This window comes from Cyanistes caeruleus, chromosome 8 (genome assembly GCF_971803275.1).
Source record: "Cyanistes caeruleus chromosome 8, bCyaCae1.hap1.1, whole genome shotgun sequence".
Classification (NCBI taxonomy): domain Eukaryota; kingdom Metazoa; phylum Chordata; class Aves; order Passeriformes; family Paridae; genus Cyanistes; species Cyanistes caeruleus.
Window position 1 is genome coordinate 20005327 of NC_141708.1, and position 26799 is coordinate 20032125.

General features: G+C 44.8%; 2 protein-coding genes and 1 long non-coding RNA gene across 13 annotated transcripts in view; 2 read left to right on the plus strand and 1 right to left on the minus strand.

Annotated features, from left to right (window-relative positions):
* The window catches only part of HELLS (helicase, lymphoid specific), a 24897-nt gene extending 17991 nt beyond the window's left edge, over positions 1–6906 (plus strand). For 3 of the 9 annotated variants that reach the window (XM_086900958.1, XM_086900956.1, XM_086900957.1), the window contains exons 20-23: positions 1943–2039; positions 2240–2316; positions 3991–4077; positions 6678–6906. In XM_086900958.1, coding sequence (XP_086757084.1) covers positions 1943–2039; positions 2240–2316; positions 3991–4077; positions 6678–6706 — 290 coding nt within the window. In that variant the 3' untranslated portion in view covers positions 6707–6906. Of the gene's footprint in view, positions 1–1942; positions 2040–2239; positions 2317–3990; positions 4524–6677 lie in introns of those variants that run through there. The other 6 variants (XM_086900960.1, XM_023929503.2, XM_086900959.1 and 3 more) reach the window with 2 other exon arrangements.
* A 1970-nt stretch (positions 6907–8876) lies between these two features.
* Positions 8877–26799, minus strand: part of PDLIM1 (PDZ and LIM domain 1) — a 42669-nt gene continuing 24746 nt past the window's right edge. The window contains exons 4-8 of one of the 3 annotated variants that reach the window (XM_086900976.1): positions 19420–19481; positions 17090–17386; positions 13975–14129; positions 11006–11123; positions 8877–9418 (exon numbers count right to left, since the gene is read on the minus strand). In XM_086900976.1, the coding sequence (XP_086757102.1) occupies positions 9232–9418; positions 11006–11123; positions 13975–14129; positions 17090–17386; positions 19420–19481 (819 nt within the window). In that variant the 3' untranslated portion in view covers positions 8877–9231. Of the gene's footprint in view, positions 9419–11005; positions 11124–13974; positions 14130–17089; positions 17387–19419; positions 19482–19690; positions 19882–26799 lie in introns of all 3 variants that reach the window. The other 2 variants (XM_086900978.1, XM_086900977.1) reach the window with 2 other exon arrangements.
* On the plus strand, positions 10196–13101 carry LOC147651909 (uncharacterized). The gene is made up of 3 exons (XR_015290192.1): positions 10196–10345; positions 10759–10931; positions 11903–13101. It is a non-coding gene; the product is annotated as an uncharacterized LOC147651909 (long non-coding RNA).

The window sequence follows — 26799 nt, forward strand, 5'->3', positions numbered from 1 at the left end:
GCTTTTATAGCTAATTCTGTTGGTGACATTTGGACTGTAGCTCCTTATATATAGCAATTTCCAAACAGAACTGCAATTCTTATAACTTGGCTTCTGAACAATAGCTAGTTTTATATTAAACTTCTGAGGAGATTAGCTTTTCATCGTTCTTGTATACTCATATTGAGGGGGAAAAAAGCCTTTTCATGAGGGCATAAAGTGACAAAGAGGCCACACCTCTGTCTACAGAACAGTCAAGCCTAAGCTGTGGTTTGCCCCTGGTTCTGAATGTTGTTAGCTAATCATTAATTATATTTTTTTATATAATAAGTATTTAATTATTTTATTTTAGCATTAGCCTTTTTCTTTGTAATGTTTTTGCACTGCTGTCTTGGTGTGACTGCCAGGGCTGTTTCTTTATAGGCATGTTATTGACCAGTATACTTTCTTGGTTTGGTTTGGTTTGGTTTGGTTTTCTTAATGATTTGGTAATGGTCCAAACCGAAGTTAAAACTCAAAGCAGTGAGATGAGCACAGAATGGGCTCTAATAGATGACTGCTATGTACTAAGGCAGCACTGGAGGCTGAGACTACTTGTACTGGGAGTAAGCTAAGTGTCAATGCCTTCAGTTTTGCAGCAAGTTCAATATTTATCTTGGCATCTGTTGGTGTATTAAATGTATGTCTTAGGTAGGGGTGTCACTTAAGGAACCTTTGGATTTGTTGTGTAAATGTAAAGCTGATGTTATGGATCCTGTTACTGTGAATATTTGAAGCGTGTTGGAACTTTGGAGAAGTAAATGAGGAAGGAATATCACAAAACTAACCATGTAGTGTATATACAGTACAAATACTAGGATTTAAGAACTGGAATTTGTTACAACAGTGATTTTTTTGGCTTTCCATCTTGTGCTTCTGTTACATTGAAGAAAGTTACTTAGGAAGCTGTATTTTTGTTGTATCACTATTATGGCAACTTGAGACCCGCACAGCACTAATTTAATACCATATGGTTTGTGAAACTCTGAAAGCTAAAAGGGAGAGACAGCATCACTAATAACGCATGAAGGGACCTGGAAACATGTGTGTCACCTCTGTAGATGTTAATGGGGGAGAGAATCCTATAGCTCAGACTACTCTGGAACTTGAATCTGATTTGCACTTCTCAAACAAACTCAAGAGTTCTTGAAGGGAGATGGGAAAGGATATAGGGAGGATTTCTGAAACCAAGATACAGGAAGGAAGATCAGTGTGATGAAAGGAGTCAGTGAAGACACATATTAATAAAATGGGTGCATATGTTGAAAAAAAGTGAGGAAATTTGGCACAGAACAGCAAGTCTTGCCAGTCTCCTTGAAATGTATGAGCCTGAGCTTGACTTCATCCATGCTCAGCTTTGATTAAGTAATAATCTTGTGTAATATTATTTACAGCTGGACTGACATCAAGATTTGCTGTAAATAAGTGCTAGTATAGTCTCAAAAAAGCAGCCTGTGTCAGGAGTACTATTTTGTCATGTCTGTCATTTCATTAAACTGAGGCTGTTCTCTCTGCAGACCACATCTTTCACATTTTTCCTGTCTTGTGGTTAATACTACTTACTTTGTTTTAACCAGCTTACAATACAAAGGGAACAAACTTCAGCATCCACCATCTAACTTTATTTACAATGCTTTTACTGTAAGTAGAACTAATGGCTTTTGTGCTCTGTGTGCATGTGGGCATGGTGAATTGGTATTTCAATCAGTTCTTCTGCACACGACATATATATATCTACATACATGCACATTATAGAAAGTGAAAGGCTTGCATGCAAACCTTCATGTGCGTCTGAGTCCGTCTCTCTTAGTGTAAGGTGTGTTTATCTGAGGGCTAAAACAATGAAACCTAGCATTAGTTTTGATATTCAGCAGTAATTTGTTCCAGTCTCTGTGTACTTTCTTAAAATTTATTCTTTCTACAGATCAGTTTAAAGGTGGAAAATCTGGTCTAGCACAATCAAAAAGCTGCCTGGACCCTCAGGAATTAATAGAATTACTGAAATCCAGAGACTATGAGAGGTATGCATATTTCATATTTTCTTGGACCATGAGTTTGTAACTTGCAAGCAGCTGTCAAATGCTCTCTTGTCTTATGAAATAGTATGTGGATCTTCATAGAGGAAAGAATGTCCTAGGGATTCTGCTACATGGGAAAACTGACTTCAGTGCAATACGAGCATGCTTTTGTCTGTATTGAGAGATTATTTGTTCTTTAACAGGGAGATTAAAGGATCTAAAGAGAAAGTAATCAGTGATAAAGATCTAGAGTTACTTTTGGATAGAAGTGATCTTATTGGTAAGTCTGAGTTTTCATGTTTTCTTTATTCTGTTCAACAGTAAATTCATACTTCGTAAGAATCTTTGTATGTAGAAAGCTGCCACAGCTTCATTTCCCTACAGCTGTGTTATCTGTTTGACAAAGGACCCTTTGGTCCCTTTGTTGACATTTTCAACATCTTTTGCTGGAGAAGAAATAACAGAACGTAGACAAAAGTATTCCAGAAAACCACATTCAGGCATCCTGTGCCCTGAGCATACTGTGAATGACAAGCATAGATTAGGAGGTGTTCTGCAAAGCAGCTTTCAGGGAGAGTTGCTGTAATTGATCAAAATAAAAATTTTTCTCAGGAAAGATATTTTCCAGAAAACTTAAAAGCATACTTTGATACTGTCATAATTCAAAATACATTTATCTAACATTGTCTAACAGTTTTTGGGGAAAGAATTCAAGTCTAATGTTTGGAAAAAAGAAATCAAGCTTGTCAGAGTTCCCATGGCTTGTCAGTGGATCAGCTATTTAGCAAACCCCAATCAAACCAGAACTCTTTTTTGAGGTTGTCTGCAAATTCTAGTGCTTGATCAGACCAAGATGTTATTGAAAAAAGCCCTTAACTTTCCACAGAGGAAAAAATCTTGTCCAGTTCATAGAGCTAGAATGCTTTTTTATGTTAAATAGATTTAGAATGCCTTGCTTCCCTTAGCATCTTTAGCAAAACAAGACTCCAAGCATAGATACAGGAAAAGAAACCCCAGTCAGTACAGAATTAAGAAGTAAAAATTTTAGCCTTAAATAAGTATGCTGTGTGTAGTTTGTGAAAAATGAATTTGCCTTATGAAACTTTTCCTGTATTTTTAGATAACTTAGGAAAAAAAAATTAAGGCATTGCTCTATAAAACTGCTTATTTCAGTTAACTGACTGATAATAGAGAAAATTATTCCTGATGAATGGGTAATAAGGCCTATATCTTTACATCGTCAGGCTGTGAAACAATCTGATTTCTCTTTCCAAGTTGAAAAAGGTGCTGTTTATCTTGTGCTATTAGTGTGCAACATATTTATTGTGGTTGCTCTTTTTTTCCTTTGCTGTGCTAATCAAAATTAATATAACAAAGTTGTCAAAAAAGTTACATACTAGTCTGGCATCATATACTGAATATTTACTGTAGCTAACTGCAGTTAGTGCTTTAGAAACCAAAATGCCAGCTCCCACCCTGGTAAGCCATAATTATTTATATAAATATAATACTTTTTCATTAGCTTAATATTCACTGGAAGGGCAACAAAGTGATTGCAATTGCCAGGAAAACAAGTTTTCAGGTCTTTGAATTTTTGGAAAGAATATTCCTTACTAGAGCTGTAACTTTTTATTTCTCCTGGTAATTTCACTAAATAGTTTGTCTGGGTATTTTTTTTCAGGAAAATGAGACTAGTTCAGGCATCTTTTAAAACTGCTTTTCTTCATTCACATTTAGCCAGAGACATTGGAATTTTTTTCTAAAAACGTACAGCTGAAAAATATTTTCAAGTACAAACTTGTAGTAGCCAGCTGTTTGAAGCAATATGGTGAATGAAGGAGCAATATGGTTTTATCAGCGTGATAAGTCTGCAAAATGTTTTTTTCAACTTGTTTTTCAAATCTCTTTTCTACTACACCTGTTATTGTTGACCTTTGATTTGTTTAAATCTTAGATCAAATGAAGACCTCTGAAAAAATGAAAAAGGAAAAAATGGGTGTCTTCAAAGTCCTAGAAGAGTCATCAGAGTCCAATGCAGAATGTGTGTTTTAATGTGCAAATGTGGCTTCTAAGTAGTCTTTCAGATCTTTCAGAGATGTCACTTACGCTTACTGGTCCTTGATGCTGACTTTCCTTAAGGCCTTGTTCAAATCCCTTGTGTTCTTCCAGTGAATTTTAACATGTTCTAGAGTGTAATGCAGGTGAATAGTTGTAGCTTTAGTAGGCTTTCATAAAGAAGTAAGGAAATGAGCATGTTTCACATTTGCAGCTAGTTCTTGTGCTCAGTGGTATAAACTGGCAAATTTGTTTAAAAAAATCTTCCTGTGGAAGTCCTAAACCCATTTTTTGGTTGTTTTTTAAAGTATGGTGTCAATTATAGTTTTATCTGGGGGAGAACGTGCGCCTTTGTTAAAGCCATTTGTGTAGCTTCTGTTTTTAATTTTTGCAAATTATTTTGGTTAAATAAATACCTGGTTTGTTCTAAAAGTCTGTGGATTTTGGCTTCTTAAACAAGCAAAGCTAATCTTGTGCCCATTAATTCACAGTTTCCTACTCATTTAGCACATTAGTGAATGTCATACATTTAAAGAAAAACAAACTAACGCCACACAACATCAGAAAAACACCCACACACAAACTGAACAAAAAAAAAGAGAAGCCAAAAAGCAATGAGCCTAAAATAGCCTAAATCTTTCTAGTGCAGACATTACTTCTGTATTGACTGCTGGTCAGCTGAGTTGCTCATTTGAAGCAGGTGCAGGGAGCTGCAAAGCTGATAAAGAGTCTGGAGCAGAAGTCCTAGGAGTGACTGAGGGGTTAGCCTGGAGAAGGGGAGACCTTATCACTCTACAACTACATGACAGGAGGTTGTAAGCTGTTGGTCCCTTCTCCCAAGTAACAAGCAATAGGACAAGAGGAAATAGCCTCAGGTTGCATTAGGAAAGGTTGAGATTGTATGTTAGGAAGTTTCTTCACTAAAAAAGTCAAGCCCTGAAACGGGCTCCCAAGGGAAGTGTTGGCGTTGCCATTCCTGGAAGTATTTAAAAGATGTGGATGTAGCATTTGAGGACCCAGTGTAGTGGTAGATTCAGCAGTGCCATGCTAATGGTTGGACTCTGTCTCAAAAGTCTTTCCCAATGAAATTATTTTATGATTTTAAGTTCAAAGCCTTTGCTGACAACTCACTCCTATAGTATATAAACTCTTATATGCATTATCCTTTACCTCTTGACTGCCCTTCTCTTCCCACAAAGTACTCCTTGGCATTCACCCACCCACATGGACATTCTGCACTTTCCCCTTCCAGAACTTCCCTTCGTTTCAGTTACCTTCATTACTTCACTGGACACAGCACTGGATGAATCAGGCAGCTTTTACAGTTTCAGCTGTGGTTTGTGAAAATGTCTCTTAGCTATCATTTAAAAGCTGCAGTCATGGAATTGCAGCTGGAGCTGTTGCAGTTGTGCTCATTGACATGGCATAGATAACAGAAAAACCCCCCTCTACCAACTCAGACTTCAGAAACCAGTTTCCATTCACTTTATGATCATTATTACTCTGTTGGCCTGATACAGAGAGGGGAATCTTATAGTAGCAAGAGATGTTTATACTTACCTCTGAGGGAACAGATAAATCTGTTAATGAGTAAGCTGGCTTTGACCTTTGCCTTGTGAAAGCCCCATTTTGTTGGCAATTGCTGAAGACAAAAGTTTAAAAATTTTCTGTTCAGTTACTTATTGGACTGAGTAATGCAAAGTCCAGCATGTGCTGTCTCTGCGTTATGTTCACACTGTGCTTCATTTCATGCATCCTTTAATTCTAGTGAAGAGCTACGAGATTTAGTAATCAATGATTGTGCTGGTTTTGGCTGGGGCAGAGTTAGTTTTCTTCCCAGTGTCTGGTTAGGGCTGTGTTTTGGATTTGTGCTGAGCACAGGGTTAATACAGAGTTGTTTTTGTTACTGCTGAGCAGGGCTTACACAGAGCCAAGGCTTTTCTGCTTCTCCACGCCACTGAGGAGTCTGGGGGTGCATGGGGGACAGGGAGGAGACACAAGCCAGGACAGATGGCCTGAACTGGCCAAAGGGATATTCCAGACCAGACAGCACCATGGTCACTGTGAAGGAAGGAGGAAGGGGAGATGTTTGGAGTGATGCTGTTTGTCTTCCCAAATAACCATTGTGCACGATGGGGCCCTGATCTCCTGGAGATGGCTGAACACCTGCTTGCCCATGGGAAGCAGTGAATTAATTCCTTGTTTTGCTTTGCTTGTGTGTGTGGCTTTTGCTTTCCCTATTAAACTGTCTGTATGTCAACCTAATCTTGTTAAAGACTTAATAATAAGTGACAGCTGCTCCCACACAGCCTACATAACTTTTGAAGACTGATCTACCTTGCTTAACCTTCAATATGGTGCAAAATCAAAGTAATTGTTAAAAGTGACAGATTGTGCTTTGTGCTGCTCTGCCCATCTTCATGAGAGTCCCTCTGGCAGGACACTCACCCACTCAAACTGCCCAACACACTTCACATTGGAACCTTCTATGTGCTCTTACATTATTGATAACTTCTAAAGCAGGCAGCTCAGTGTGGTTGCAAGGCATGAGTGACACTGTTTAACCTATTTTGTTACTGTTGACAGATTGCAGATGCCAACTGTTTAACTCCTGAGGAATCTGGAAAGTCAGACTACAGTGAACACTGCAGTTGTCAAATATTTTGCCTTGCATCATAAAAGATAAATACGTTCCTTTTCTCGGCCAGCCACAGCAGAGTGATCAAAGTCCTCAATAACAAATAGGAACTTCCTCACCTAACCCATTCCCTCGTGAATAAATTGGATCAACTCTGGTATCCACATTAGAAAGCTACACTTCCAGACTACTCCACAAATCTTTTCTAGTCCCCAACTCCTGTGTCAAGCCCCTTGCAGTCAGTTTTCCCAGCTGTGCTGCCAGCCTGGCTGCAGGAGCTCAGGCAGAGCACGTGGCCCTGCACAAAGCAGGGCTTGTCACCCGTTTGCAGCGCAGCACTGGGTGGGAGGGCAGGGAAATGTCAGGAGTGGGTCAGGCTCTAATGCCTTTGCCCCCAAAATCAAGATGTTTTCTGGAATAAGCACTGTTTTTGCTGACAGATGTTTATGTACAAAATCATGTAGTGACTTTGTAGGCACTGGAGGGCTGATCCCAGGTCCACTGGGGCTGGACACAGTACTCCAGATGGCCTCAGCAGCTGGCATTTTCCTGGGGGAGCCCCGAGCCCCCAGCCTGCTGAGAAAGCAGGTGGTGTGGAGCAGCCACAGTCCCACCACGGGGGAGGAGACTTGGTTCACAATACTGCCAGAGCACTTTGTGCCTACATGGTCACTCCACCCCTGCAGGTCTCTGCTTCCCACTAACGCAATGGCCGATTGTGCAGTCCCTCCTGCCAACATTTTTTTATGGAAGTGTGCTGTGGAGAGGAGAGGATTAACCCCAGTAGTGTGGGGAGACATCATCCCAGCAGGAAAAAAAATCCCTCCACTCTCACCTTGAAAAAGAGCTGTTTGTGTTACTATCTGGAGTTCGTGCTGATGTGTGCCAGCAGCCCAGAGAAGCCACGCTTTTCCCAGAGATGATCCGAAGTTTGCTGGTTGAGCTATGGCAGCCTCGCTTGTCTCTGCCCATAGAGGGAGCCTGAGGGTATGAACTAAATTCAGCTCGGTTGGTGAATTAGTCCCCTGCCCAACTTGCCCAAAAGCTGCACAGTTTATCTGAGCAGCAGAAAGCTTATAGCCTTGGTGTCAGGTCAGCTTTTCCTCACATAAGGATTTGGTTTGGGCTTGTGATTTGAGCTTGGCTGTTTTGGTTTCTTGGGGGTTTTTTTTTTTGTTTTTTTACAATGCAGCTGTGCTGTGTTGTGATTCATTGTGAAGGAAAGGAAACAGGGCGCAGCAGTACAGCATTGCTGAACACAGACAGGACTTTCCACAGCAGGGACATGACCCTGTCTGTAGCTGTTGCCCACTAACTCCAGGGGCCCTGTGCCAGTCACACAGGGCTTGTATGCAGTTAGAAATCCACCCTGCTGATTTCAACCACCAGCAATTCATTTTAAAGGAAAGATGTCACATATTAGAAACGGTTTATTTTTACATGATTAAGAACAGCCAGCATCTCATTTAGAGATGTGAGAGAAATAACCACTGCAGGCCTCCTCTTTGCTTTACACAGGTCGAGGTTCTGCTCTTCAGGCACCATTAGCCCTTTGTCCAGGGCACAAGAGGCACGTTGCCCCCCTCCCCACGTCACCCCCCAAAGGCACCCTCCAGCAGCTGTGCACAGCAGCAGCACTAGGAACAGGGCGATGCCTTGGGCAGCCACATGTGGTTCCCCCCAGGGGGGGCCAGAACAGAGACTGTGGCTGCTCAAACCTTCCCCTCTTCACTCTCAGGTTCCCCGGTTTCCAGCAAGCATCACGCAATTATTTTTCTCATAAAGTTCAGTTTGGGACTGTGGGGAACGAAGGGGCATCTGTGGTGATGCAGTAGCAGGAAACCCTGACATGTCCAGTCCCATCATCATGAAGCAGTGCTGGACACAGAGGAGGCAGCTCTCGGCTGCCTTGCACTGGGCACAGGCCACCAGTCTGCTCTGAGGCTTGGCTGTGCCCACCTGCCCCTCGCTGGGTGCCAGCAGGCAGCTGCTCACAGCTCAGCTGGCAGCAAAACCAGCCTGACTCAACTTTGTAAATGCCTCCCACTATTCTCCAGGATAAACCCTGCCATGCACTGGGCACCTCTTCTGCTGCCCAGGGAACCACAATCCAGTGCACAAGGAAAACAGCAGAAAAAACCCACTTCTGCCTTGTGGATTCACCCCATTTATTGAAGGCAAACAGATGGCAAAATAACTAGAACACAGAAAAGTTGTAATCTGACTTTGGCCTCTGATTTTCCTGTGTGATTGACAGCACAATGAAAGAAAAAAAAATAAATCTGTGTATTAAAAAAAAAGTGAAAGAGAGGATGAGAAGAATGTTGAACAATTAGTGACATCTCATGTGAACAGATGGAGGATTAATAATGACAAGGAAATTCAAAGCCATGCCTAGCATTCCTTATTGCAAACAAGATTCTGCAGGGGGTAGGGAAAATGCTCTCCAAGGAAAAGAAGCAGAGGATAAATCACCCACGCTTGCTTTGTGAGCAGCATGGTTTACTTTGGGAAGACAGTGACCACCTCGTAGCCCTCCGGGGGAATCACCCGTTCCCGTGCGTGCTTCTCGCAGTAGATTTGGTCTTCCACAAAGAAGTGTCCTTTCTGCTTGAGATTGGTGCCACAGTCGCTGCACACGTAGCACTCGGGGTGACGCTGCTTGTCCCGGATCTTCACGAACATCCCTCTGGGGAGGAACCAGCACTCCTCAGTGCCCACCACTGCCTCCCTCCTCCCCAGCCACCTCCCACCCAGCCCAGACACAAACCAGTCCCAAAGGTGAACAGCTTTCTTCTGCTCCTGACAAGCTGAAGTATAGGCCCTACCTCTGGTCAGGCAGGTGTTAACAGCACTTTAGAAGCCCAACATAGCATGGCAATTCTCCTCTAGAAAGTGTTTCCCAGCACTGACCTGTGCACATTACACCTGTGGTGGCAAGAATGACTGTGATGGCATCTTCAGCTGGTGGCTGCAGACAGCACAACAGCATTTAAATGCCCAGGATCAAATGGCAGGCAGTAACTTTACCATCTGGGGAAGCAAAATCCACGTACAAGCCAACTGGCAAAACAAATGCAGGGATGAAGGCTGCACAGCCAGTACTGCCCTTATGCTAGTGACTGACGTGGGAGAAGCACAGAGACCAGATCCTGGTTTTCATCTCAGACATGGCTGCTTGGGAGCTGCAGTGATCAGATCCAGACAAATGTGGGCCAGCTCTTAATGGAAGACTTCACAGCCTAACCCAACAGGTGACTAGGAAAACTACAAAAACTACACAGCAATTTGTTAACTACCATCAGCCTCAACACAACAATTTTCCAGTATTATTTTGTTCCAGCAGCCATCTCGATTTTCTGTAATTCATTAGTTTTGAGTGCCATTCAAGGCCTTGTGCTTTCTCTCCAGACCTACCCAGCTGGTTGAATAATTACAGGGTTTGTCTCTGATTCATATTTTACAGGGTATGAATTGCCTCTGTAATGAATCTACTGGTCCAGATGTTCCAGGCATGCCAGGACCATGCAATCACAGTGTGGTGGGTCTCAGCAACAGTGTGATAGCCTGTGGCGGGCAGCATCTGAAAAATCAGAACTCTTCCATGACAAGACAGGTTTGGCTACCAGTACTTGACTGCTGCATAGTCAACTCTTAAGTTAAGGGGGCTGCAGGGAAGAATTTAAGGTTGAAAAACTGAGCAACTTGAAGGCATAGGTTTTCAATGCTGGGTCCCCCATGTGATCACACTTACATTACAGCAGCTCTGCATCAAACCCAAACCCCAGGTCTGCTGGAGTTGGATTTTACCCACATAAAGACAAAAAAAAAGTCTGCATAGACACAGTGGAGGTGTGAGGTCCAACAGGAGAGTGGGGAGCAGAACACAGCTCTGCAGTCCCCATTGCCTCTGAGCACCAAGGCAAGTCTCCATGCCATGCCTGGGAGCACCAAGACAAGAAATGCATTAAACCACAGGCCCTGAATGTAAAGGTTCTTTTGTTTCCAAATGCTGTAAATGTATTTCAGGTAAGAAAAATGCTGCAGCAACAACTGCCTCAAGGTTTGACTCAGAGACTTGCTCTGGTTTCCACTGATACGGATCTGTAGATGGACACCCAACCCCTGCCTCATGGCAGGGAACTGCAGAGTTAGCATTATTAAAGCTGATGCCTTGAGTCTCCTGAATGCACTGGATGTGGGTAAGTGAAATTGTTTGGGTGCAGTACCTCAGCACAGGCTGCTCACCTGCAACCCCAGGGACAGGCTTACTTACACAATGCCAGATCCACACTTGTCGCACATGGGCAGCTTCTGGGCATTCCCAATCGATGAGGCCACCTTTGTGGTAGGGGCTTTGACACTCCTAAATCCAGATGGCTTGGAAGGGTCTCCTGGGGGTGGAAGGAGAGTGCTTCAGAGCATGTGAGATGCGTGGCTTGAGGCTGTTCCTCCCAAACAGATGCTCTGCTGGGGGCCTGATATTCTTTAACCCCAGCTCTGAGGCAGGGATTCATGCATGGAAAGTGGGCAGAGATTTAGGGATGTGTAGGGAGCGAGGAGGGACACAGCTAGCTGAACCTCACCCTGGAAATGTGAGGGCTTGAGATGGTGGGCCATCAGATGAGAGTATTTTCTCATCTTAGAAGCCCATCAGACTTCAGCTGATGTGTCTCACATGCAGAGATGCACAAAGCAAAGCAAAGCCCCAGCCTTGGCAGCACTGGAGTCTGCCTGATGTGTCCTGATCACACACTCAGGGTCAAGCTGATTCCCAGATCTGAACTCAGAAAGAGATGGGTGTTCTGGCAGGTTTGGGAGGACTGTTGAAGCCCTTTTCCAGTCTGCTGTCTGTTTTACAGCTGAGCTGGTTCCCCCAAGACTCCTGGAAGATGTAGTTAACAAACTCCTTATTGCAGAGCCCTGGGACACTGGGGATAACCTTGACTGTTGCATAGCATGCTCCAGGTGTCTCCCTATTGCAACTTCTCTAGGGCAGGGAATTCCTGCAGGGCTTTTGCAGGAGACATTGTGCTGACCTGGATGCCTAAACCAGCAGTGGATCCTAGATGCAGGATACGAGGCAAGCCTTTAAATATCTGCAGGGAAAAAGGAGCCTTTTATAAAATGACACCAATGATGGGACTAATCTTATATATATGACTTTTCCAAGGGGTTCTACACCAGTTAACAAGAGAAGGAGGCTGCTGAGACTCCCATGATATTGCACCAGAAACACCTTGGGCTGTGAGGGACAATGATGAAACCCTTCTGACCAGTGTCAAACCAAGAGCACACTTACAATAGACATTCCCAGTGCAAGGGGTGGAAAAACCCTCCAAAGACACACCCTGGTGACCAGCAATGTCAGGGTCTCACCACAGCCCCAGGCAGCATCACTGTTAGAAGAGCTGAAGGAAAAAGGGGGGATCTGCCTACGTCAGCTATGGGGCAGATGATGCTGCACTGGTCTGCCTTTAGGGCAGCCTTCAGCTCAGAGGTTTGCACCCAGCTCTGTGCAGATGCTGGTCCAGAGGTGAAAGTATCCTAGCCCTCCAAACACAGCAAGAGCCACCTGCCTCCGAGAGTAGTTGCAAGTGACCTTCACTGGGAAGCAAGCAGCAGCAATCACATTTTCAGACTCTTCCCTATCACTTCTGTTCGCTCCCTTTGCCTCAACCAGCACTTTGCTCTTATCAGCAACACTGACAAGACATTTTTACATCTCTCCTAATCAAACACCCACAGGAACTGGTATGTTCCACCAGTGGAACCCTCTCCACTTCTGAGTACAGGGTCAGGTCTTAAAGGACCAGTTGTGGTGCTTCCAAACCCGCTGTGCCTGGCCCAGGCTCTCAGCTGGTGTAAGCACAGCCCAGAGTCAGCGATGCCCCAGGGGCCTTGTCCGCAGCTGGGGCGATGGCTCAAGCTGCCTTTCACAAGCCATTGCCTGGAGCCAGGCTGGGAGAAGACGCTGTCCAATGTGCCATTTATCACACGGAACAATCTGATCGCAGCAGTGTGTATTTGATGCTGGCCGAGTAGCACGGCAGGCTGGGCCGTGGGACATTATCAGCTCACTGTGCAACATTGCCAGAGCCTATCCCGGCCCGTGATCGGGCAGGCAAACCTTGTGCCAGAGAATCCCGACAATGCTGCAAATCTTCAAAGAAAGATAAAACAGAGAGGCTTTTGCTTCTTATCTTCTTCACCACTACTAAGCACAGGGGAGGACCTCGGCTTCCTGAGAAGTCTGGGCTACTCCTTCCATGCAGGAGCTGAACCCTGGAGGGCAAGCTGCAAACACTCAGTATTTAAAAGATTCTTTCAGGTAGGTATTTTAATAGCATATTAAAAACTCCATGATCCTGGTTTCTTTCTTCCTATTGTTTCCTTATTTCCTTAATTTTGCTGTTTCCCTACAGATCCCTCAGACCTACCAGCACTTAGCTAATCTGTTTCTCTTTCTGGTGAATATCTCACCACCAGGTTTTTTTTGGATTAAACTGAACGTACCACTGCCAAGCTAATAACACAAAAGGCTGGCCTAAGGACAAAAAAAGGGTCATTCCTTGAATTCTTTTCCCATTTATTTATTTAATTTTATTTAAGGGGAGAAGAGAGCATGATTTAGCCCCCAAATAAGTTAATTGGCTTTTTTATCTTAAGCTGTATAGCTATGAATTGTACAAGTCCAGATGTCAGACCAAGAATACCAAGAAGAGTGAATTTTCAGAGGCTAAAAGCTATGAACTGCTCACTGTAACCCAGCTTCTATATTTTTACATTCAGCTGCAGAAGGGGATACTTTTTCTTGTGTAGGGGGATGGTGTTCAGCAGCGCTAGGACTCACTGAACAGCACTATTTTGTGATACCATCCAAAGTCTTGAATCTAAGATGGTCTTTAATCAGTGAATACTACCTTAAAGGGGGAAAAACTTTAGAAACTGTAGGTTTTGTAACTTTAAAAATTTCTTCTTGATAACTAAATGTTACAAGGGTTTCTTTCTGGAGCACTCACTCAATGATTAAGAGATTATATGAGCCTACAGATACTAAAACTAATCAATGAGAGAATATGAAGGAATCAAATTAGTGACAGGGTCTACAGGTTTCTGTAGAGGTTACCTACACATCTTGAACAATCAACAGCTAAATGGAAAATAAAGTTTTAAATGTTACTCAGCCCAAAGAACAGCAGAGGGAAAGAGTACACTCAGATGAGGTGTGCAGTAAGTACTCACCTTTCTCCTCTGACTCCAAGATCTCTTGCAACACAAGAAATGAAGCAGACTGTCTGGGTGGCTCATTTGACTCTTGATTCTCCTGCAGCATCTTGTAAACCTCAGATTGTCTGTCTATGGCAATGTTGCCTGGGGTCTGGTTATGCTGATCTAAACTGAAGAAGGAACAGAGAATCCTCTTGTTAAACAGAGGAAAATAAAGCAAATCCCTCTAGCAAAATGATGATTGTTTGACTGAAGAATGAACGTGCAAAGCACACGCATGACAGGAGCCCACGGACACGGAGGTGCTGGATGTGCTCCGGGTGGGACTGGCACACTGGGCTGTCTGCCCACACTGCTGTCAGGAGGAACCTCCAAAGCAAAGGATTTGAAAATAGTCTGGGAAAATATACAGTGGAAATTACTTAAATCAGTGGTTTAAATTGCCAAATGCTGGACTAAGGGATGGACTAAAGGACACAGGAAGTTCCTGCCTGTCAGGTGTTCTGTAGTTGCAGTGAAACATATAAAAAACATCCATAAAATGAAATAGCTGACAAATTTCCTCTAATAGCTCAATTCTATAATGTAGTCTTATATATGTAAATGGTCTACTCAGTTTCACCATTCTTGCACCCTGTGATTGCATAAAAAGTGCATAAACATCCTGAGGTTCAGACTAAATGGCAGAGGAGAATCTTTTTCTTGAGGAAACAACTGCATACTTTCCAGGCCAATGACCGATTGAGTCATCTGGGAGTTACTCTACATAATAAACTCCTCAAGCATCAGAAGTAAAATCATCACATGAGTAATAAAATGCTATTTCCATAAAAAGAATTTCATAAAATGTTTCCATCTTTAGCAATTTTCAGTGGAGCAGGAAGCACATTCGACATGCAAACAGTTGAAGCCTTTGAAGCCTGAATCTCAGTTACTGAAACTTCTCACCCAAAATAAAATAATTATGTGCCTTCTATTAGACAGAAGATGTCCCATGCTGCACATTACATTCATCTCATGTAAACACATACACTCCCACTGCTCTATCCACCCGTAAAAACATTATGCAAGAGGCCTTTCATTGCAGTTTGCACACTAAGAATGTTTCGATAACATGCATCCAAAAAGCAGAGGCTAAATCATCTTAAAAAGCATTGGAGTAAAACAAAGCCATCACATTTCAACCATGCATTGTGGCAGCGTGAAACATACAGATCAGCTCTCCCAGGTATGCAACCTTTATGTCCACTTGCATAGACAAGATTTCCAAATGGCTATAAAAATCATCAAACCCAGCTTTGTACCAGCAGAGTAAAACACCTCAAACAGCCAGGGCAGAAGGCTATGCTGCTTAAATTAAAAAGCATCTCCAAAATGCATGTGTATCTTCTGAAAGGGTAATGCCACAGGCACAGAAATTGTTCTTGCAAGATACTGAGTCTCTGTATGCCAGCTGATATTTGGCACTTCCTGCTGCACAGGTACTTTATCTGCAGCAATCATCAGCAACTGGTGTCCTTTTCCATGCACATGAGTTCCCTCATGAAGAAACTTTGTAAGGAACAACCCCAACAACATTCATCAGATCTTAGACTTACACAACCATTACTGGATCTCATTGATGGCAACTTGCAACACTGACTGACTAATACTGGGTCACTGAGCCTTAAATATTGGCAAGAAGATAGTAATAAAAATCATGAAGACACAGCCTTGCACAGAATCTTCAAAAAGCACAGCTTATTTTTTACTAATGGTATTTTACTATTTTATGCCAGCCTGTTTTGCAAAGCTTACAAGGGTCTCAAGGCTACAGGAAGGCTCAGTGCTTGCAGCACTCCCTTTTGCCATTAAACAATTGCTGATGTCTGGGGCTCCTTTGTGAGCACTATCAGCTCACCAGGCCAGCACAGAGAGCTGGCAGTGTGACTCCTTCTGGTGTGCATGGTACTGACTACAAGCCAGAGCATTGACTTAGAGCAAGTAACTGCACTGAGTAACAAGGCAGGAGTAAATCCTCAGCCTCCCACTATCTCTCGGCTCCTGGTACATGGCAAAGCTTGTCTGTGTGGGTCCAGGGGTGAGGACACCAGCTTTTCTGCTTTGAAGTATGTGGTTCCCAGAAGGGAACTGTCCAGGAGCCATGAGATCTGGCTGTGTCCTTTCCTGCCCCATGGAAGCCCTTGGACTGACCACTGTCCTGAGCCACATGTCACACAGCTGCAAACTGCTTGGTCGCATAGCAGAAGGTTCACAATTCATCCTTGACTGGACTCCTGTGAGACAGATAAAAGTGCCTTCTCCTTCCACCTGTCCTGACACTAAAGCCTTCCCTGTAAAACCCAGAGACTCAGAGGCTGTCACTTGGAGACACAGGCCAGGGAGTTTCCAAGTACCACAAAGAAGACATCAAACAGCACCCAGGCCTTGTGATGCTGAGGCTCACCACAGGTCCTGCAGACCTCAGAGCATGCTGAGCATCCTCCACTCCTTTGGGCAGAGGAAGCCTGTGCTGCAGCAACCTCTACAGAAAAGTGGGCAGGGGTGGGAACACAGACTGTCCCCTCCATGTGCCTGGTGCCTGCCAGGCTGCTCCAAACTGTTATCATAACTGATAACAGTTATCAAAACTGAGTGTTATCAGCTGGAGAGCACAGGTACCTGCTTCAGCCTGAAATGCTCAGCACACATGCATGGCCAATGAAACAAAAGAACAAAGACTGGCAGCACCTGTCAGTCACAAACAACAAAAGTAATTTCAAGTGCAGGAAAAATACCAGCTTTCAGGCTAAAGCACTTCCCTACCCTCAGCAAACCCAGGTGCTGCAGATGGCTCCTCCAGAAAAGCCAGCAGCTGCTGTCAGGTCCTGCTGTGTGAGTGTGCAGGGGGCAATGGACATAATGACACACTAAAAACTTGTTTTGGTGTTTGCCATGGTGCTGGGCACAGACACAAGGCAGAGAAAGCTCCTTTGAAGACTCATGCACTAACATTGGACAACTGAAATGTAAATGCTGTTTTTGTGACTGGACAATGCCATGAGCCATGGACGGTGACGAGGACTCGTGGACACCGAAATGCAGACGAGCAGATGTGCTGAGCTGGCTGCAGAGGCTGTGGGGAGGTTACCTGGGGAAATCAGGGCTAACAGAAGAGATCTGCCCCTGCAGGGTGTCCATGATGTTGCTCTGCGAATAGAGCTGCAGGGGAGAATTGAACTGCACATGCAGCACTTTGAGTCCCGGCACCTCCACTTCCACAGGGCTGTTGGGGCAGACCTGGGCCACGTGCTTCAGCTGCTCAGGCCCCACTCGGACCTGGCTGGGGCTGGAGGAGGTGCTGTGCCTGCGCCGCAGCTCGGAGCTCTGCAGAGGGTCATACACGGAGGCGGTGGGAGCCTGCATCGCACCCACCGGCGATGGGCGGCTGCCAGCCCACGCATCCACATGGGCAGTGGGAGGTGCAGTTGTTTAAGGTTTGTTTGGGGTTTACATTGCCAAATTGAGGGGAAATTGCAGAGGAGGAAGAAAGAAGAAAGAAATTAATGAAGGACAAAGCCAAATACTTCAAGCCATCAAGCAGCTGCAGAATACTGTCTGAAAGACACGCCACTGGATACACAACTTAACAGGTTTCTGGCTAATGCTATGCCTCTAGTCTCACACTCCAGGTGTGTCCACACAAAAACTAAAAAGCAAGCACTCCACTGATAAGCAAATATATGGGCTGTAAAAGCAATGAAGAAGTGGCAGAAGGGGGTTCATTATACACTAACTCCCTGTGCACACACTTGCGGTCCCACTGTCCAGACAAAAAATGCCATCTTCACTACTGCTCTTCTCAAAGCTAGCCTTGGCATCCTACTGAGGAGTAATCTCACCTCCCATGCCAAACCAGATGTGCTCAGCAATAGGGCTTCTCCATCCCCACCTGCTTTGTGACATCAAATCCAGTGGAGATATTTGCTTTTATTTCTATATGTACTACAGCCCTGCATTTATACCACACACCCTCTACGGATGAAGCATGGACTAGCTCTCCAGTCACATCACCATGTGCAGTGGCAGGATCAAGTGCTGGGTTCATATAGGCTGTGTATCTGCAGGGTGGGGATGGGGATGCAGATAAATGTCAATAAACCCAGAGCAAGGTCAGGCATGTACCAAATAACTCAGCAAAACAGATGGGCAGGAATTTAAGGGCAGCTGGAGGGTGTGTGAAGGGAGAACCTCGACATCCTGTGTTTGTGCACTGGGGAGACTAAGGTAGGTTTATAATGGCAGGCTGAGGTCCCTGGCTCTCACTGAAAACCAGCAGTAATTCATTTGCTTTTGATGACTCTCTAAACAAAAGCATATTGGCATCAAAGCCTCATCCACAGTTTTCCCAGCATTCCTTCACAACTTGCTGTTGTTCCAGCAAGGAAAAGATGAAAGAGATGCCATATATCCAAGATGGAGCAGGGCTGGCAATGGATGTTCCTGCTAGGAGGAGCAGAGAGAGCCACAGCTCTAGAAGGAACCCACCTCTTTCCTGGTCCCTGCAGGAGAAAGGGATCAGCTACAATTTTCCAGCCAAAACTACCTGGCTTCCAGGGAGAGCTCTCACATGGAGGGGACGCCACACTAGACCAGCAATGTTATCTCACTGCCAGATGGTCCTGTCAGGTTAATGCAAAGTCAGATTTTCCTTGTCCTTGCCCAGCTCCTGAATGAGACTGCTGAGTCTACCAGAAGCAAATGAAGAACAATCTGTCACCTCATCTGCCAGCTGCAGCACTGTAACTGCATAGAAGGGACCACGCTGCAGTCTGGGCTGCCAGTGAAAGGAGCTGATTTCACTCATGGGCAAGCTGTCAGGCTTGTGTTAAACCACAGTCAGGTCTTTGTACCCTGCAACAGCAGAGGCTGAAGTTACTTTTGCCTCCCCATTCTCAAATAAGAAATTTAGTCAAGTATTACCAAAAGCACTGGTCTTCCAGCTTTTATTATCAAAATAGCCAAAGCCTTCTTAGGCAGCTTGATATTGCTATGCAGAGACTTAAAGCAGTTAAGCAACCTGACCGTCACAGCCAGAAAACTTCCAGATAGCTCCTTTATTACCTTCTATGGAAAAAAGGGGAACTTTGAAAATCTAGGATAAAATAATGCCTTTGGTGAGTCTCAGTTGCAAACACAAAGATGAACACGCCCTTTTAAGTTTGGGACCCTTTCCAATCTTGTACATAAAACCCCTCAGACAGGAATGAATGTTTCAGCTACTTTTTAAAACTCCTGTGAAAAGCAAAGTTTGATAATAAAACACAGAAATATCCAAATAGAGCCTGTCTATGAATCCCAGGCTAGGAACAGGGATGGGTGTGCTTCCTGCACTAGCTGGTGCCTTTCCTGTCCAGTGTTGCAGTGAAGCTGGCACAAAACACTAACTTTAGGAAGTGCTTGTAACAAGCTATCAGGCACCTGTTCAGACCAGCGGGCTGGTATGTCATGCTGAACGCACGCGGAAACTGCGTCGGTCTCTGCTAAACAAAGAAACACAGCAGCATTAATTTCATGTCTGCACCTCATGAAACATTCCCCTCCAAGCCCTGTCCCTGGGAACAACATCCACGCTTGTGCCTCTTCTACTTCCATTGTTCTGAAAGAGAGCTTCTCTTGGTTTAACAACCCGGTACCTTCACAGTGAACTCGTGTGTCCTGGACAGGGAGGGGAGGTGAGGGAGGTACTTACGGCTTGGTAGGCTCCAGGGCCCCAGGTGATGTTTTTGTCTCCACCGCACTGTTGAAGGTCTGGATGTTCTCTGAGGAGTAGAGGCCTGCTGGGCTGTTGTACTGAGCAGTGATCACCCTGGGGGCAGAAGCTGTGGCAGCAGTGAAGGGCACTGCACTCCGATTGTGTGCACTTCCTATGTGCCTTATTTCCTGCATGCAAAGGAGCAGAGGCAACAATCAGAGATGCTCAGGCATGCAGGTGGATGTGACAGGGCAGCCCATAGCCACTGCAGTGGTGGCCTTCATGTGTGGCCTCAGCTGAGGAACAGGTGATCACAACCACCAAAGCAAGTGAGCATCCTCCACATGGCCTGAGAGCCCATCCTGGATAGTTTCAGGACGACCTTCAGAACATTTCAGAGTTGACATATTGGGAACAGAAGAGTTCAGAAACACTGCCAGAGCTATTAGCTCAAAGTGCCACACACCTGGGAGCTCCTGCAAGCCTGCAGTAAGCTACACCACCAACCTTCTCATGCAAGACTAGAGATTCTAAACATTCCCTGCAATTCCTGAGACCGTGGTTGATTTCCATGGAAAAGTGAAGATGAGGGGCAGAAAGAGGAGCACTTCTCAGTGACATCCGTTTGGCTTCCTTTAAATAAGATAACCCAAAAAGACGGGATTTGTCATTACTCCAAGTGCTCTGAGCATCTCTGCTCCTTCAGCTAAGACCAGGGTTCACAGCTGTCTTTGATGAACAACTTTGGAATTTCTGGACGAGAAAATCCACAACAAAGGTATGAAGATGACCACTGCTAATACAAAAGATTGTCCACAGGCAGTGACAGCTAACTTTCAGCAACTTCTTCAGTGTTGGAAGTACAAACTATCACCCAGATGTTCTGCATTTGCTGCAAACTGGAGGCTTCCAGCAGTAGTAGTGTATACTTAGACACATGGGCTAGAATCTAATAAGAAAAGGGGAAAATCCAAGTTAAATAAGACTTAAGCTAAGACTCTTCTTAATCGCAGGCAGTGCTAACAAAAATGAGGACATTTCTAAGCCACATCATCTGTTCAGCAGGCTGGGAATTAGCAGCCTTGTGGCAGAGATAACAACATCCAGGGCTTACTTCTCCCCAGAGAAGATGCTTGACTAAAGCAAAGAGAAAGTACTATGGGGCCTCACTAGAACAGGCATAAGAAAGGAGTAACAGCCACAGAGGTGGCTAAGATATCAAGGGCTAAGAGATGGCACCAAAACATAATTTTTGAAATGTTTCAGCCAGCCATAGAGACTGGGCACGGCTTCAATACAGGGCTAACAGCCAATGGCACAGGATGAAAGGGGCACTTCTCAGCATGCTGGGTCCATGGGTCCCAGCTCTAATTAACACAACTAGTTCCCACTCCCACTCTAAACAGGCACTGATTTCTACAGCAATGACGTGAGCTTTTACTGCCCTACAAACATCTCACAGCGTTTGTTTGACAGAGATACAGTTACAAGATAAGCACTCATTAGAAAAAAGTATGACTTAAATCCCCCTACAGATTTTTCTTTAAATCACTTTTTTGTCTCCAGACTTCCTTAGGCAGCTGGCTAGCCTTCCCAGACTGACAGATGGGAGTCATCTCACTTCACGGCATTCAAATGCTATTTATGGCATCAAACAGAGCATAGAATCCCTCAGAGAAGAGTGGTGTGGATCCAAATGCCTTCATGAGTTACAAGTCATTTGAAATCAGTGGGGTAGCTCAAGATGTTCAGGTGTGGAGTGATGAGGCTGCTCTCCCACAGCTTTCTGGCCAATATATATGGATGCTAGCCATGAAGCTTTCCCACACACCAAAGGAAAAATGACCCTGGAGTAATTAGCTAATCTCCCTTTGTTGCAATCTCATTCAAACCACATAACAGGACTTGTGCAAATAGTCTTTCCCATGGCAAAAGTGTGGATTTTAGCAAAGAAAAATTTACTTTAGTCTGTATATCAAACCATGGGGAACAGTTATATCAGCATTAAATACACATGGCAGCCCACCATTCAGAGGCCATGAGTGGGAGAGGGTTCCAGATGTGCACATAAATAGTCAGTGAAAGACTGAGGCAGAAGGTTTAGGCTAAGGGGGTTATATTCTCAGGTCAAATAGGCTCCAAGTTGAGATCACATCACAACATGCGTTGAGGAAACATTTAAGCATTAACCAAGAATTAAATGAAGGGAAGTAATTTACAGTTTGGTTGGGTTTTCTTTTTAACTCTGGTCTCCTAAGAAAGTAAGGTGTCTCAATTATATACTCAACATGCACATGGGCATGTTGAATCTGAATGTGCCATCCAAGCTGAATTCAGCTTGGCAGTGATGGAGGCCTCAAGGATCCTTATCTTCCTGCAAGTGTTGAGAAAACAGGGCAGCTACACGGAGAAGAGAGACTGAGATGACATTAGTGCCTTGACTCCAAGAACTGCAACACACATTCCAGCACAGAATCCACATAGGAGCTTTTGTCCTACTTTTGGCCACCAGGTAGGTTTTCTGCTGTGTAGTAACACCGAGACCAAAAGTCAAGCTTTCAAAAGTGTTGGGACATCTCCAGGAGCTCTCAGGTATATAGAGATTACTGACTATAACAGAGTTTATAACAGTTAAATAGAGAAATCGGTGCAGAAGCTGGTGTCTGAAGATTAGAAAAATCCCAATCTGTGGAGAATTGCACAGAAGGTGAATAACCCAAGAGTCTACAGACAAATATTACAAGAGCAGTAGCCTTATAAAGGGCATTTGGATAATCCAAATTCTCCAGCATTTCCTGTTACACCATGCTGTTCTTTCTGCTCGAGCTGTGGAAGGAATTTGCAAAGAACAAGTGCCTTCATGATCCTAAGATCAAAAGATAATGTGTTCCCACTGTCAAATATATTTATGTAGGGATTTTCCAGAGCTGCCAACCTAGGGCCTGTGCTGTGCAGCTTTTTGTTAAAGCCCCAGCTCCTGGAATCATGTTTATGTGACAGTCTCTCATTTAATATTGGAAAAAAATCAGGTAAGTGACACTTCCAAAAACCTGTCCACCAGCAGGCAAGTGGAAAACATTAGTGCAAAAACCCAGCTAGGCTGTGCATATGTGTAGGGACAGCACCTGGTTTATGCATTTGAAATGCCTAGGGTTTGCAGCATCTCTAATGCTGTGGCAATCCCAGGACCAACACAAGGAAAAGGGGGAAAATAGTATTAAACAGCATCCCTGGCTGGAGCAGACTGCAAGAGTGGTAAGCAATGGTCTGTTGGAAGAGGAAGAACTGGCAGTCAGCTAAAAGGACATGATCTTATCCAGTCAGTACATGACCTGCTCTTTCTTTGAGAGTAGTACAGAGGAGGGTGATTAATGTTGGATCTCTTCAGAGACACCTTCTGTCAGCACCTGCAGGCAGAACTGGAAGTGCTTGCTCACTCTCCCTGCAAGCTGTGGCACTACCTTGGTCTCCTTACAGCAGCCCTGTCAGCAGTGAGCAGGGATACCAGCAGTGGTTATTTTGGTCTGAAGCTGGGGAATGGAAGCTCCCAAGATACCAGGTAGGATATTCAAGAACACTATTTCACCACTATAAACTGATATCATGATTGCTTTGTCTGCACTGACATCAGCCTCGTTCCCCTCCTTCCTTTGTAGGGGTTATGTTTCCAGAGGGCCCAGCAGAGAGACTAGACCAAGCTAAACTAGATTAGCAACTGCACAGACTTCTCTGCCAGCTGCTTCTGAACTCTAGCTTTACTTAGAAATTGAAGTGATTCCTTCAACAGCCCCCTCTCTATCTGAAACTATGCCATCAATAAGAAGCAGCTCCAAGTGGTTTTGGGGCACTACCCCATGTGCTCCTACTGCAAATGTCTCCATCTCACAGAAAAAAGCTATTTTTCAATCCCACAGGCAAACAACATTTGTGGGACCCTAGCTTCAGGTCAGTCATGCAAATCTTCTGCCAAATGAGTTTTCTGGGTGCTAGTTGTCACTGGCTGTAGCCCTCTCCAGGGGCAGATGGGACACAGCCGTGTGCTGCAGGTGCTGCAACACAGCCACTCTAGCTGGGTGCTAAGGGGGTCCCACTACCACCACTGCAGCCTGCCCAGCACAGAGCTGCCAGCCTGTGAGGATGGGAAAAATATCCCTGTGCCAGGACAGGAAGCAGATCAGCATTTCCTGCTGCACCAGCTGCAGGCTGCGTCATGGGGAATTATCAGGGAGAACAATGGCCTCTTCCTCCCTCTCATATAAGGCCATCCTCAGTGACACTGATGTCCAGGCTGTGAAATCCCCACAGCTACATTAGCTGTCATGTCTGTGCCTGGGGCCAGCCAGTGGCACGTGGCATGGGTGTCTGCTTCCTCCTCACCAACACTTCTACCACAGGACCCATTTCCACCATTGGGAATGGGAGCATGCGGCTTCAGGGAAATTCCCAGCTGTCGGTGAAGCAGGGAGACAGCCAGCCAGCCCAGGATGAGCCACCTCTATCAGCTGGGCTGGGACTCATCCTATGCACTGGTGGCATAAAACCATCTGTCACCTCCATGGCCTCGTGCCCTCGAGTAGGTTGGGAGCAGACTGGGGTGAGTGTGGGCTCTTGGGTCTCTTCCACCCTGCAGTGATGTGGCCAAGGCCATCCTGTGCAAGGCCTGCACTGACCTCACCACCACCAGAAGCAGGAAAAACCTGGAGGCTTTTTGTACTCACTAAATAAACTAAACAAAGATATGAGGGGTCAAACAGCCTCTCCCGTTAAGTGGGGTTTTCCTCTCCCACAGGCATCAGCTGGGCTAGGCCTCCTAGGTGCTGGCTAATGCCTGCCACTGCACCTACAGCACCCTCACTGCCCTGCCTGCCCCTTCCCAGGCCACCTCTCTGCAGTCTCTGGAGGAAAGAGATGGCAAATATGGAACAAGGGGCTGCTTGAAGCCAAAAACTAGTTTCAGGTGTGCAGTAGTGATGTACAGACTGGCCAGCTCTTGGAGTCAGGGGATTCACTCTGACCTCACGTCACAAACTAAAATAATAAATTAAAAAACAAAATTAAAAAAAAAAAAAAAAAAAAACAACAACAAAGACACCCAGCACCCAGACATTGCAGCTGCAGGAAAAAACAAAAGCCACCACAGGCACCTAGAGCAGCCAAGCAAGCCAGCAAAACTTGCTGCCTCACAGGGCCTCAGAAACGTGGGAGGTTTTTGCATCCCAAGTCAGAGCCCAGAAGCTCAGGGCAGGCAGTGCTGGATTGCACACCTCCAGAACCACGCCAAAAGGAAATAAGATGAAACATTTCTCAGTACAAATGTTTACTCAGCTCTAAGAAAACGGGCCCCTAACCAAACCTCAGAGAGTGAGAGCACTCTGGTCCTGCGGGCAGTGAAGGAGAGCAGAGACCAGCAGGCAAACCCCCAGCTCCATCCTTGCCCTCGCAAAGCCACCCAGGGAGCAAAGGCCATACTCGTGACCAGCTGGCATGTCTGGGGGGAGGCTGCTTGAGCCAAACACGCTGCAACAGCTCAGGAGGGGACATCTTCATGGCAAACTCTACCCCATGCTATGTTTCATCAGCTGCAATCACAAGTATTGAGAAATGCCTTCACTTTTACCTCTCCCTCTATTATTGTTTGGGGTTTTTCAGCTATGGAAAGATCTTTTGCAATGCTTTGAAATCTGATTAAAAATTAGGAAGGGTTTGGGGTTTTGTTATTGTAGGGGGTAAAACAACAAGACTAGCTTCCCACATCCTCTTCTTCCATGTCCCTGACACATTCCACACCCATGCAGTAACGCCTTTTAACCAAAACCAGCAGGTCGCGATATGCCAGCACAGTTCCCAGTCTCAGTGTTGTTACTTTGTATACATATTGCTTCATGCATTGCCCACACATGCACAGCCTTATCAAAGGCCAAGCCAGCCACACACCCAGTTTCTATAGCCCCCGCCTGCTTCGTATCCAAGGAAATAAAATACACAAGATGGAAACAATGACATCACTCTGCAAGAATAAGGATGAGCACAGGACAGACACTTTTAAGAAGCTTTGGGAAGACAGAAGTGGATGTTTCTCTCATCCTAAAAATACTCTGATTCAGTCTTAGAGCTCCTCCAGCTGCTAACCTCTGTCTGAAGGTTATTTCTATTAAAAAAAAAATAAATCCTTATGTTTGAAAGCCCTTACTTCTTGTAATTAAGAAGAGCTGAACTACCCATCTCGAACCAAGAGTTTTCATTGATATTCTCAAGGTCTGATATTAATACTTGTGCTTTATTGCAAAGGGGATATATAGCCTTCAGGGAGCCAGACAAGGTTTTGGAGACAGTCTGGGTGACAACTTCCCTTGAAGCTGGACTCTCTCAGCTCTTTCTCTACATTATCACACTCATCAAAAACAGAGACCTGGACCTCACTGGCATCTGCATCTTACAAAAAAGCCCCAAAACCAAACAAAAATACCCAAACAAACAAAAAACCAAAACAGACCCCAGGTCTGACAAGACCTGGCACAGTCAGAGGCTATGGAGTTTTATTGTTTATTTTACCAAGAGGCAATATAGCCCCTTGGGGTACAGATCTTACTGCGTGGTCCACAATCACCAGACGGCACAGCTGACTTGAAGCTATGCTGGTCTCTGGTCAATATCAAAAGCATTAAAATTAAATTAGTCACCAAGTAACTTGTTCTTTCTTGCTGTGACCACTTTTTTCAAGAGACATTAAGCAGAAGGGAGAGGCAGACATGTTATTTTAGTCTTTCCCACTGTTGTGAGGAAAAGATCTTGATGGGAAAATGTCGCTGAGCAATCAGCTTTAGGATCTGGTTAGAAGTGCAAGTGAACTAACTGAGTAAATATGCTAAGACGACTGTTATTTCCTTCCTCTAATGTTGCCATGGGCACCAAAACAAAGCTAGGTCAGCTGCTGAGCCATCAACACCAACAAGCTGCTGCACCTTTTGATGAAATGCAATTTTGTCATCACTCTTGCCTCAGTTTAAATTAATTTAGAACGATAAGGATAATGGCAATGAAATAATAAGTCTGTAGCTGTTTCATGGGCAAAGATCAGCTTAGACAATGAAGTCAGTCTTTGGACT